General features: G+C 39.3%; 1 protein-coding gene across 1 annotated transcript; it reads right to left on the bottom strand.

The window, feature by feature from the left end:
* Window positions 1-669: 669 nt before the first annotated feature.
* tunar (TCL1 upstream neural differentiation-associated RNA) lies at window positions 670-13,026 on the bottom strand. Its single transcript, XM_076978729.1, has 2 exons — window positions 12,396-13,026; window positions 670-2,657 (listed from the first exon to the last, which is right to left on the bottom strand). Exons 1-2 carry the CDS (start codon window positions 12,465-12,467, stop codon window positions 2,472-2,474), a joined length of 258 nt encoding a protein of 85 aa, XP_076834844.1. The 5' UTR covers window positions 12,468-13,026; the 3' UTR covers window positions 670-2,471.
* Between the last annotated feature and the right edge of the window lie 1,625 nt (window positions 13,027-14,651).

Raw genomic sequence — 14,651 nt, 5'->3', positions numbered from 1 at the left:
GCATACTGAGTGTGAGGCACTGAATGTGTGTACACTGAATGTGAGGTAGTGAATGTGAATATACTGAATGTGAGGTACTGAATGTGAGGTAGTGAATATGTGTATACTGAGTGTGAGGCACTGAATGTGTGTATACTGAATGTGAGGCACTGAATGTGTTTATACTGAATGTGAGGCACTGAATGTGTTTATACTGAATGTGAGGCACTGAATGTGTTTATACTGAATGTGAGGCACTGAATTGAGGCACCGATTCTTCAAACCACAACATGCTTACAGGATTCACAGCTTAATCATCAATAAAATACCATAGTACTCTCTTTCTTTCTCTTTTTGACCACAGTGATACGAGAAAACTTTTAATGAAGGTAAAAATCTTTTTTTAAGGGTCAATATTATTTGCATTATGTTGCTGCATGCATCTGACACTTTGTGCAAAATGATGTAAATAGTTCAATTCACTTTAAAAAACCACATAGACAAATGTTTTTTTCAATTAATTAATTAATTTTTTTATGTTAACTTCTGGGATATGTGAGGGTCACCATTAAATACCAAAAAAAAGCATGACCATAATTGGAGCCCTTATTTTTGTACTCAAATGTTATTATTTTTAATAAATATGCAAAAAAAAAAAAAAAAACATGTGAAGTTAGGGTTACATGAACAGGTACACCAGATATATCAGAGAACTTCATCGCTATGTGAGAGCAACTGTAAGCAAATTTTACTGTTTTGTTTTGCTTTGATAATGTAATATTAATGAAACACAAATGATAAATGTTTTGCAAGCAAAATTAACATTGCAAAAAAGCAGTGTCTTCCATATTGTGCTGGTTTTAAATGGCAAAATTAAATGAAAGGAAATGATGCACATAAAAGTGGATTAATCAGAATATTGACCTGTAATTGGTAAATAACTCACTTAAACTGATGCAGATGTTGAATTAGATGAATATTTGAAATCTTTTACAGTAGCTTTTCTGGCATAGCAGTAATTGATACATTTCCTACTCAAACACAGGCACTTGATGGAGTGATGGAGGAGTTTTTAGGGGTTCTCACATTAGTAAGTGCGACTCCACATGCGTATATAATGTATGTACATTCATTCTGCAAATATTCCACTTCAGTTTTGCTTTTGTTACCAACACACTTTGGTACCATAACAGCCATTATCACGTGCTGAGTACACAGTGCATTAACAGAAAAGAGTTTGCTCTGATGAGGTTCAGAGACATTTATTTCCTTTGTTGCCCACAAAAATATGTTTGCTTTGCAAAGTGCCAGAATACCTTTTTGAATCAAAGCAGTGTTTTACCACAGAGATCAGGACAACATTCTTATAACATTCTGACTGCACATAGCAATGAAAGCTGGTGTTTGAATAAACATGATAAAGATATCTTGCTCTTAAGGCAAGCTGTACTGTATAATGGTTATAATATATACCTTAAATTATGTCATACAGGTTGTTAGCATAGTACAAGAACATACTTAAACGTTAAGCTATATTTGCAAGAACTAAATAATACAATGTACATTGATGTAGACACTGAAGAGACTGTGAAAGACAAGATCAGGAGTAGCATTTCTCCACTTTGCTAAGTGCAGCCAACATCCTGCAAGAGGTTTAATAAAATAAACAATATACTACATATATATGGTGATTCAACACACAAATCATTGTAAATTGCACAATAATTAAAGCTGATTTCTTTGATACAGGAGGCTGTGATCAACATGACATATAACAGGATGAAAATGTCATTTTAGCTGTGTTTTAAAGCCAAATGCAAGCCAATCCACAGTAATTACTGTCATAAAAATATCACTACAAATTATGGAGATAATATTGAGAGGTATATCAAATATTTGTATTTGTCTATCATAACATTACCACCATCTGAATTTATTAAAGTCTGGAACATACAAACTTAAAAAACAAAGCAAAACAAACAAAACAAAAAACTGAAAACAAGCCATTTAGTATAAACAACACTGCCAGTGTAATAAGAAAGTTCATAAAAAGGAGTGTTAGAAAAGTAACTGTGACTTGTTGTCCAACTCTCTTCCACCTATGTCAATGTCATACCACCTTAAGGGCCGTACCATGTCAAATCAAAAGTGTCAGCTATGGATACTTTGTGTTCTGTATGCACAAAATATCATCATCCCATTCTGATTCACATGCTTCTAGATGCCAAATGAAACTCATTCCTATTTACAACGAACAGAGTTCTTTCTGATACCCTCTGATGTGGACAGCAGGGGAAGTTGTGTCCCCCCATCTCAGCATTTTGTGTTCGAGTTCCAGTTTTATATCGATGCAGTACTGTCTGTACTGTTGGAGGTGTCTGTGATTCCTTGTGTAGTCAGTGACACATGTTGCCAGAGTTAACAATTTGGCGGCAGCCATACTGAAGGTTCCTTAGTGCTTCTCCTCACAGATATATTGTAAATCCTAGAAATTATAGAGTCGTGTAGATGTACACGAAGATGATAACAACCAGGTTGAGGATGGTCCCGATGATACCCAGCATGGCCAGAATGGACTCTTCCCTGCTTTCTCTGTCTTCAATTCCTTTCTCCTCATCACTGAGAGAAGTGTTTACCATTTTCTCTGAAGTAGTCAGCAACTTCCCTCTCAAACCAATCTGTTAAAGAAGGAGCATACAAACTGGGCATTAGTGAAGCTGGTGGGAGAAGACATGTTGAACTTCCATGCTATGCCCCAAGGGTTGTATCATCTCTCCTGGTAGCAGAGGCAAGGACCCTTGCATATGTTTTTTTTTTATCTTTATCTAACTCATCAAAGTATTGTTACTCTACCACATTTATCTTTCCTTCTAACATGTTTGTTATGCTCTGATAGATTTGGAAGACTGTAAATCTATATTATAAATTTATTACAGGAGTTTATATGGTTAACTTAAAAGTACATGAAACATTAAATAAATCACAGCAATAGATAATGTTTTATTATCTTAAAGAGCATCTGAATTTAAAATCTGATGACTTATGTATATTTTCTTGTGGTCCAGCTAATATTTTTAAGATGTGTCCAACTAAGATTTGGGTATTTCATGATTGATGCATTACAAAAAGAACTAATGGTATTTTCTTAAAAAACTGTAAACTCTAAATATGCTCAGCCACTACCTTGGTTCTTTGTACATGTTTCACACATTTTCCTCAGACTTTTACAGATTAATGATTTATCCAAGACCACAAAAATATTTTTTCATAAAAAATGTATTAATTGACATCATCCAATGAATAATATACAGTATACTCAACATGTGTTCCAAATATATACTCCAACAGCAGAAAACACATTTAAATTCCATACACTGTTGTTTTTCCTGGAGGAAACTATGTTGCGTCTTTATTATACAATATAATGCATTTTAAGACTCAGGCATGAGACGTTTTACACATGGTAGAGTAATATTATTACTGGTCTACATTGTTTTTGGTTCCTGCAAAAAGTAACAGTTTATTGTGTATTTTTGCACACTGAATCAAATATGTTTCCTGAATTTCTGTATCACTAATCGTTTTTTTGTTTTAGTGTATTCATATGTCATTATGCATAGTATGAGAAAGTGGATCCCCTTTGTGCTGGCTACTGCAGGGCTACTGCAGGACTACTACTGGATTACTGCAGGACTACTACTGGATTACTGCAGGACTACTGCTGGACTACTGCTGGACTACTGCAGGACTACTGCAGGACTACTGCTGGACTACTACTGGATTACTGCAGGACTACTGCAGGACTACTACTGGATTACTGCAGGACTACTGCAAGACTACTGCAGGACTACTACTGGATTACTGCAGGACTACTACTGGACTACTACTGGACTACTGCAGGACTACTGCTGGACTACTGCAGGACTACTGCAGGACTACTACTGGACTACTGCAGGACTACAGCAGGACTACTGCAGGTCTACTACTGGACTACTGCAGGACTACTACTGGACTACTACTGGACTACTACTGGACTACTGCAGGACTACTGCAGGACTACTACTGGACTACTACTGGACTACTGGAGGACTACTACTGGACTACTACTGGATTACTGCAGGACTACTGCAGGACTACTACTGGATTACTGCAGGACTACTGCAGGACTACTGCAGGACTACTACTGGACTACTGCAGGACTACTGCAGGACTACTACTGGATTACTGCAGGACTACTGCAGGACTACTGCAGGACTACTGCTGGACTACTGCTGGACTACTGCAGGACTACTGCTGGACTACTACTGGACTACTGCATGACTACTGCATGACTACTGCTGGACTACTACAGGACTACTACAGGACTACTGCTGGACACTGAAGAGGGATGTTCTTGAGGCCAAATATAGCCAAAACTCATACAATATACATTTTTATTATTTTACAGTTTGTGTAATCACAGCCTTATTCATGAATATTCATGTATATATGATACATACATATACATTTATATGAGTATGAATATACATGCATATATATTAATACAATTAATAATATACATTACATTACTATAATATACAATTTTATTTCTTTATCTTAAAAAACCATACATGATACATGATCTAAAAACAGATTTGAATTCAGCATAAAATGTATTATATGGTAGTTTGGGAAGCAAAAAATAAAGGTTTGTTGCTCAGTGTATCTCCTGCTGTTTAGAGCACAATAACTGGTGTCTTGGAATCCTTCAATGTGACATGTGATGTTGGATAAGCAAGTGGCAGCGTATCTTGTTTGCAAGTATATGATTGACTCAATTCAGTAAATATTGAGATGGAGAAACCTTGCAATAGCCTTCTGAAGTTCTGCTGGCCTTTAGCTATCTCAGAGTCTCATTGGAGGACATTTATGGTAGACTTGTGGGTGGTAGATGTGTGCTGAAGGAAAGCACTTCTACTGCCCACTGGGTTCAGTCTGCTCTCTCCAGGGAAAGGTTGACGCTCCAGCGTCAGCTTTGGAGACACTGATGAGCCACCGAGCTTGGTGTTGCCTGCTGCAGGTGTAAATGAAAAAGGAAACAGATACGAATGCTAAATATAACCACTCCTGATTTTGAGGAGGTTTGAGTATCTTAGTTGTAGAACCTATTACAGCACTGTAAAACATCATGAAATTTTAAATATTAAACATACATAAACTAAAATAGATTTTCCAGAAACTTTCAGTATATTTGTAAGGTTTGTGGAAGATATTTTAACAATGTTCCTTCATTTCACTTCATCCAGTATGAACTGTCCAAATGAGCCCGAGCTTATTCTCAGTATTGTCCCAAACTCTTAATTTTATTCTCTTAAATTCACTCTGCATCTGCATACCATCTATCACTAGTGTCACTAGGAAAAAAAGGTAATCTATTTCCTGTCTTTTAAGGCTGATCCAGGTCCTGGTTTTGGTTGGAAGGCTTGTTTTGCAGATAAGCTTGGCTCCGTCACAATGGACATCCTGGAAAAAGTGTTACTACATATGTAGGACAACAGCTGCATATTTTACATCACATAAGGTGACAGCAACCTGATATATTTTCAAAGTAAAGAATTCTGTATATAGTTAAATAATTTATTTTTATTATTACACATTTTTTTGCAATTGAAAGGCACCAAAACTGGAAAAAAAATGATTGAAACCATATACTTAATTTGCTATTCTAACACACAATTTTTGCAAATCACTAATCACAGCTCTCTACATTAGATATGTTATTCAAAACAAACATACCTGTGTCTCGTACGTACTCACGTGTCTCGTACAAAACTCAGTCCTCATAGATAAAAACATTTATGGCTGATTTGTACACTTACAAATCAGAGCCTGAGCACTAGGCCAATGAGCATTGAGGCCACACGTTAGATACCTTGGTCTGGATATCAATGGAGGCCAGGAATGGAGAGAGAGGATGAGGTAGAGAAGATCATCACAGATGACATCTGGGCCATCTGTTTCAGGAAGGCTGCTGGCCAGAGAGTCCAGGCTAATCTGAGCCACTACACCATAGAAAAAGTCAGCATGTACTGTCGTCCATGTCCCTGGGCAACATGGGGCCAATATCACAATGTGCGCTGCCATTAGCCAGTATGGTGTCATTCATCTTCATGCCACTCTTAGTCCCTACAATCCTACACACATTATCATTGCCCACCTACGTATACCTGCAGTATACTTATTCACAGTCACCAGGGAAATGGACCAGGCCAGTCCAGGGTTGTTGTAGTCTGGGATAACATATGTTTGCACTAGGCAGTTCTGGTACACACTGAACACCCATGCCTTGTGTTTTATCTTTCACCCTATTCTCCATCCCTCAGTCCTATTGAGAAGATGTTTTTAGTCTTATGTCGACCCTTTGAATTTCTACCTCTTGTATTGGACAAAGCTTGAGGTGAGATTGATGAGGGGACATGACAGGGGTGGATATGTCATGCCTGTCATGTCAGACTGTTACTTCCCTCACTGTCTGGTCAGAGAGGGCATCACTTGTGATGTAAATGAGATCCTGTAGCCAGTCAAATAGGAGACTAGATGCACCTTATGTTTTATTTTAGAGCTACAAGCCTGTTGTGTTGTGTTATATGCTTTTCAGTTTACACAGAATGTGTGTTGCTGTACTGCTCATGCAAAAATTAACCTTCTGTAATTGTGGTTCACTTTATAGTGTATTTCTACTAAATATCTATAAATAGCCTGTATATTTGTTAATATACACTCACCAGCGACTTTATTAGGAACACCTTGCTAGTACCGGGTTGGACCCTCTTTTGCCTTCAGAACTGCTATAATCCTTCGTGGCATAGATTCAACAATGTACTGGAAATGGAAACCCTTGTCCATACTGACATAATAGCATCACGCAGTTGCTGCAGAATTGTTGGATGTACATCCATGATGCGAATCTCCCGTTCCACCACTTACCAAAGGTGCTCTATTGGATTGAGGTCTGGTGACTGTGGAGGCCAATCGAGTACAGTGAACTCATTGTTGTGTTCAAGACACCAGTCTGAGATGATTCGCGTTTTATGACATGGCGCATTATCCTGCTGGAAGTAGCCATCAGAAGATGTGTATACTGTGGTCATAAAGGGATGGACATGGTCAGCAACAATACTCAGGTAGGCTGTGGTGTTGACACTATGCTCAATTGGAAAATATTCCCCACACCATTGCATCACCACCACCAGCCTGAACCATTGATACAAGGCAGGATGGATCCATTCTTTCATGTTGTTGATGCCAAATTCTGACCATACCATCCAAATGTCGCAGCGGAAATCGAGACTCATCAGACCAGGCAGCGTTTTTCCAATGTTCTATTGTCCAATTTTGGTTAGCCTGTGTGAATTGTAGCCTCAGTTTCCTTTTCTTAGCTGACAGGAGTGGCACCTGGTGTGGTCTTCTGTTGCTGTAGCCCATCTGCAGGTGTTGTGCATTCAGAGATGCTCTTCTGCATGCCTCGGTTGTAACAACTGGTTATTTGAGTTACTGTTGCCGTTCTATCAGCTTGAACTAGTCTGGCCATTCTCCTCTGACCTCTGACTTCAACAAGGCATTTGCACCCACAGAACTGCTGCTCACTGGATATTTTCACTTTTAAGGACCATTCTCTGTAAACCCTAGAGATGGTTGTGCATGAACATCCCAGTAGATCAGCAGTTTCTGAAATACTCAGACCAGCCCGTCTGGCACCAAGAACCATGCCATGTTCAAAGTCACTTATATCACCTTTCTTCCCCATTCTGATGCTCGGTTTGAAATGTATCAAATCATCTTGGCCATGTGTACATGTCTAAATGCATTGAGTTGCTGCCATGTGATCGACTAATTCGACATTTGCGTTAATGAGCAGTTGGACAGGTGTACCTAATAAAGTGGCTGGTGAGTGTACATGTACATATGAATAGTCATGTCATGGTAGGCCGGACTGGCCGCCTACTTCACAACACTCGACCTCCCTTTCACTCCCTCGGTCTCAATCTCCTTCATACTAATCACCTGCACCTGTCCCAGGTTTACACACACTCCTTTTTTAAGCCCACAGGTCCATCCAGTCAGTGCTGAGCATTCCTTGTGTCCTCTGTGTTTGCTGCTTGTCACCCTGTTACAACTCTAACGTGTATAATATACTGCTGCGCCCTGCACACTGAAAATCCAAAAAAACACAAGCTTGTCATGTTATCTGTTGATGTATAGTTATAATGTAGCTCTTAATTTGATATTTGTGGGTAGAATTTTTATGCAAAAATACAATATTGACCGGAGCAGAAATTGATATTTAGCTTTTTCCAAAAGTGAGACATTTTGCATGTTGTGAACAAGTGGCTTTGGCTATTTTGTGTTTTGATCAAATAAGCCATATTTCAGAAATGGTATCTAAGCATCACAAAAAGAAAGAAACACTGTAAATAGCAAAGAAAAACTTCAAAAATGTGTTTTTAGCTTTTTTTTGTTTGGTGAGGAAAGTGCACACCAGTTTTTCTACAGTATTCTGTTGCATATATATGTATATATGTCATTCAGGAAGACAACCATGCTGTGCTGAATTAAAAGTTTGTTTGTGGGAAAGTTGAATGAATGAATGAATGAATGTTCAACTTATATAGCGCCTTTCTATATACCCAAGGATGCTTTACAATTTTAACACGTATACAACTCGTACACAACCAATCACACACCGGCGAGAAGCGGCAGCCAATTGCGCACAGCGTATCTACCGGGATCCACAGCCCCCTGGGGGACTGAATGGGGTGCAGGAAGGGGAGAGAGGACAGACCCTAGTGGCAGAGCACCATCCACCACTGGGCACACAAGCACACACACATTCAGACAAAGTTACACTATGGCAACCAAATATGGGTAGAGAAACAGCTTCATTAGAAAGAGTAGATGTCCATGTATTGAAAGAGTAGGGAGGTCTTCCAACCCTCCTTCACTGGCTATCCATTTGGAACCATACGGGCCTGCAGCAGCCAAGTGTTGTAGCTGGACTGAAGTGTCAGTGGTTCCAACTTTAATTATTTTTAAGTACGACATAGGTAATAGGATGTGATTTGCTGAAAGAAAAAAAAATTGCTGTTTTTTTTTCAACAATACATACATAACAAAAAATAAGAACAAAATAGACTTCTAACTCTGACATAATAAATTAGGATGTGTCGTATTTGAGTTTATATGGGTGTATCACAGACAGTGTCCTTTCTGGCCAGACAGTGGAGGAAGTACCGTCTGGAGTGAAGTATCCAGCCTGGAATACTCCTTCATCAATCTCCACACAAGCTTCCTCCATCACCTGGAGAAGAGGCATGTTCTGGTGATCACAGACCTTTAACCTACATGGTGAAAAGAACTTCACAGTAGGAATGGAGACTGTGGTGGCAGTTGGACAACAAATTGTGGGTTTTCAGCGAACCATTTGCAGTGAACCATGAGCAGCATGGTGGAAACTTTCACAGATGTTTCACAGACCACAACAAACCCTGGACTGCCCTGGTCCATCCCCCTGGTGATGGGGAATGAGTGTGTTGTGCAATGTGTCGAGGAAGGTGGTGATGTGGGCCGTGAGTGGCATGTTGATGAACATCATCGTTTTGTGTACCGGCTCAGATAGGGCTGAACCTTCTCAACCTTCAGACTTCCAGAACTCAACACATGACGGACCACATGATCAATCAAAGTAGCTCAAGTCTGACTCCACATTTGATACTTGTTTTCCTTGTTAACCTCTGTTCATTTTCTCCATTGTTGTGCAAATCAAGATATGTAACCAGAAGGCTCTTTATAGGACACAGGCTCTGATTTCTAAAGATTTGTGACTTTTAGAATTTTTAGACTTTTCTTGTGAGGACTGGGTTTGGGTAATTGGTACATGGATGTGAAATCTGCATGGCAGTGTTCCCCCCCCCCCCCCCAAAAAAAAATGTGTTTCTAATATAGGGAACAAAACAGCTATATGAATTAGTGCTATATGAATTAGTGGTATATGAATGAGTACCATATGAATTAGTGCCATATGTGCTAGTGCTATATGAGCTACTGCTATATGAGCTAGAGCTATATGAACTAGTGCTATATGAATGAGTGCCATATGAGCTAGTGCTATATGAATGAGAGCTATATGAATTAGTGCTATATGAACGAGTGCTAAATGAACTAATGCTATATGAATTAGTGCTGTATAAACTAGTGCTATACGAATTATTGCTATATGAAATCAGTGCTATATGAACAAGTTCAATATGAGTTACAGGTTTCCAGAATTGTGCAGAGTTTTTGAGTCTTATCAACAGCAAAGGAACTGTAATTCCATTCTTTTTGAACAAAGCGTATAAAACATGTGACATGTTACATATGACAAATATTACAAGGTCACCATGCACGTATAGACTAATATGAACCTGAAAAAGTGGGCAAAGCTTAGACAACTATACGGTCCAATTTACACAATGCTACAGGGCTCGAGTTCTTTGTCAATGTGGCATAGGCTCTGAGCTTGTAACTGAAAATGAATTTGGATTTAAGCTAACAGGTCTTATCTTGTCCAGGTCATGCTGGTCAGTGACCTCAATCTTTACAATGATCATCCTGCTGCACTATATATTGCAAAGTTTTCTGGTTAACTGCAATAGACCTCCATGTACCAGTCTGAATGGTAAAATATAGCATCTTCTGAATGTGATGGTGAAATGTACCATCTGAAATAATCTGGTTCTCTGTTGTATTTAAACCTATTTATTTGACTTGATAGCAAAACGTTACACATTTCATGTATCAGAATAACTGTCACTTCAGCAGAGATCCTCTGATTATATACACTTTGACATTAGTGCTGGACCAGACCAGACTCACCGTGGTAAGAGTCTTGTGTCTCGGCCACAAATGCACTCACACAAATGCAAAGCTTTAGGCAAATCAGGCAACAGTAAGCCACTACTTCAGGGACAATGAGGAGTAATACACAACAAAGGAATGTTGTGAAAGAAAAGTAAAAGTTGTTTTCACTAAATGATCATTTGCACATCATCTCTTAATATTTAACTTAGCCAGTGCAGATAAGAACAATTTACCCTTGTTCTTATTTCCATCTTGCAGTAAATGAATGTCCCTCTTCCCAATATCCTCTGTGATGAGCAGAGACAGAAAAGCAATGACTACAGGTTTAGAAATGTTTAGCCAATCATGACGGCCTTCTCTACAGCACACATGGAGAATAAATGTAAACAAAATACAGACAATATTTTTTACCCAAAGAGGCATCATCACAAGCATTATGTCTGAAAATGACTGTGGACAGATGCAGATGACAGAACCAGACAGAAAAAGTATCTCGGTCTCCAGCTGTTAAATGTCTTTTGCATACATGTTTCCCTTGTTTTGTAGGCTATGAAAAACACCCACAGCTTCCTTGCAGTAATCATCCGTATCTCTTTAAAATAACTTCTACTAACTTTTTATGGATTGTGGCCACCAACACTGAATAGAAATGATCATTTTAGCTAAGAAAATCCTGGCTTGATTATTTTGTTAAAATTTTGATTTACTAAAAATGATTGAAACTAGTTAAAATTATAACTTTAACATCAAAAGAAATAAATAAATGATAGATTTGTGAGGCCCAGGTCCATAGACTAAACTTAATTATCTTACATCTGGAGTTATATCTATGCTTATAATTTTGCTTCAGAAAACACCCTAGGCAGATTTTCAAGAACATGTGAGATGTAAATACAGCTGAGGTGTAAATCCTTTGGCTATTTGAATAGTTCTAAGCTCATGAAATATTTCATGACACTATGACAGGAAGTGCTGCTTCTACTGTTGTTTTTAGATTGGGATTAAATAAACACCAGCCAGCAGATTTACTCACGTGTACATATACACTTACAGATGCATATGTTGAAGCGTGTATGCATGTGAACACACACACATGCTCACTCACTGTGTTAACTAACATGAAAGAACTTTGTTAAAATCCTTTAAGATCAATAATCAGGATCTTACAGTGTTCTACCACACTGTATAACACACACACACAGACCCCACACAATGCTGTGGATCTGATCTGTACAGAACGAAATAATATTGTACCCACAGATAATAAAAATGTACAGCTAAATATAATGATATTATATCTGATATTTTTCCATGCCTCAAAGCTGCATTATTTATTTGTAAGTTTAAATGGCCAAAGGACCTAACCCACACGTTAGTTTTAAACTGGTTTTCTCAAATAAAAATACTGTAAATACTCAATATGGTCCACAAGATCAGTTCTCTAAGCTGCGTTTACTTCACTTTTGATTGATTGCACTTGAGATTGTCATTTGGTGTCCCCAAACATGTTTGACCCTGTTAGCAGGCATTTGCCTTACCTTGAACAGCATCAGGAGAAACATAGCATTGAATGTGCAGGGGGGGGCTGCCTTATTGGAGCGTGCAGACATCCCTGTAAACGACGAGACAAGTCGGCACTGCTCATCCTTTAGGCAGCTAGGAGGTTCGGTGTGGTGAAGAAGAGCAGGTCCACTGTCAGGCGGTGTGACTGATCCCCAGGACGGCTCTTTGATTCCCTGCCTGGTTTCATTTTAGAGTTTAGCTGTCATCAGTTTCTTAAGCACATGTTGTGCTTCTTTCATTTCTCTTTTTTTTCTTTAATTGTTGGTTTTCTTCTTCTTCATGGAAGAAAGATCAAACCTGAATCATATGTTTAGTATTATCTTCCTCTGTTCTGTTTAATTAGGCCGAGCTCAGTTACCAAGGTGGAAAAGCTTTTTTTTCCCCATAGGACTGAAATACACTCACCACAACAGAATCCCTGGTCAAACTTTAGTCCAATCTGCTCTCCACAGAGTTTCAGCTTGTGCGCGGGTTCCGTAAAAATTCAAGCCCAGAAGAAACGAAGCAACCAGGACAATAGTTAAGCCACTTTGAGGAGAGGAGACGAAGAGGATGAAGGCGGAACTGAACCAGAGAGAGTGCACCAGTGCTCCTGTGATGAGGAGTGCGGAGACTCTAACTGTGGAGGTAGCGCTGCCGTGCGGAGCGCGCGAGGTGCTCGGAGGGGGGGTGGAGGGGGGGTGATGCTCCACACCGCGCTCAGGAGCGTTCCCCGCTCCCTCCGCCACGCATATCAATGCGGCTGCGGTTGCCAAGCAACCGGCGCGGGGGAGCCGCGGAACGCCCAGCGATAAGAAGTGTTTGTGACAGCGGCTGTGATGAGGGGGCGGGTCTCTTCTGCCCTGCTCTTCCTCTGTGTCCCTGCTCCTGCTATCTTCTCCCCATCGCCAGGGCATTCTTCTATTCGTGGACACTTAGGCATGATATAAGGCAGCAGGACTGGAGTTTGAGAGCGCTGATAGAACATAGGACAATTTTACTCCAAAACACCCCCCTCCCCCCGCCCCCAACTTTAACCCACTCTGGTTACTGCCAGGCACGACTGGCCAATCAAACCCAATGCTTTTAGTTACCAGTCGAAGAAATGCAAACCATAATGGATGTAAAAAGTCAGCCTTTTAAAATCAGATATTAGCAGATGTAACCAGGTCCCTGAATGTAAGATTTGACGGGTTAATTCTGCAGGGACATACGGGAGGTAAGGCGCTTGGAGTGTATCCTAAACTGTCACATTAACATGAATCAGCATGACAGTCCTCTTGAAGACTGAAAGGTATTTCCTCTATTAGTTGGGGTTTATGCATAGACCTCAAACGCTCAAAAAAGTTACTTTATAATCAAAAGTAATTGTCTACATAATTTTTTTACATTTATAAAAAAAATCAAACCTGGATATTTCCCAGTCACTGCACAATTGCGATTTCAAGGCAAGTAAAAAACAAGAGAACAGAAGGACAAGCCACATGCAGAATGTTTCAACCAATCCCGGCTGAAACCCCTCCAGTCACAGTTCTTTCCTTACACAGAAATCTTTGTGCTTACTCAGATTCCCCTCCAGAAAATTGCTAAGACTGTAGAGCAATGTAAATGAATATTTTTGATTAATGCTGCCTGTGCAGCACTGATCAAATTCAGGTTTCTGCTTCATAAAGTTGATACAAATTAGATAATAGTCCATGCCTAGTGATCCTTGATGCGATTTAATTTATGTATTATACAAACTCTATGTCAAATGTTTTTACATGGGCAACATTTCATTAAATGGGTGGGATGTTAATAGAAATGTTTACAGTCAAGAAAAAAAGCGAAAACAAATTGGTTTAATCCTGATGTTGTTTTGCCCATGCAATAGCCTGGAATGGACAGCAATTAAAATGGAAATGTAAAGGAAACATTTGCAGTCTAAAATCACTACCCTGCAGAATTTTATTGCTTACTCTCAACCCTCCCCTACCTCACATTAACTTACTTATGAAGGCCAGTTTCACAGGGACATTTATAGCAATTAATTAATTTATAGCAGTCAATTAATTCCTGTCGTCTATTAAGCTGATCACTTTCAGCCTCCTCCACGGCATCATGCCACACAACCCTGAGCTCTCTCTGCATCACGTCTTCTGTTCGCACATCAGACTGATGCATGAGAGAGAAATGCCGCTCAGCTCAATTTCACATACGTTGTACGTCATGATGTATTGCTGAAAATCTCAAAGTTCTCCTCCTTTATGAGC

This window comes from Brachyhypopomus gauderio, chromosome 17, assembly GCF_052324685.1.
Source record: "Brachyhypopomus gauderio isolate BG-103 chromosome 17, BGAUD_0.2, whole genome shotgun sequence".
NCBI classification, from domain to species: Eukaryota; Metazoa; Chordata; class Actinopteri; order Gymnotiformes; family Hypopomidae; genus Brachyhypopomus; species Brachyhypopomus gauderio.
Note: the sequence above shows the minus strand (reverse complement) of the source record. Positions and strands in the feature narration are given on the sequence as shown.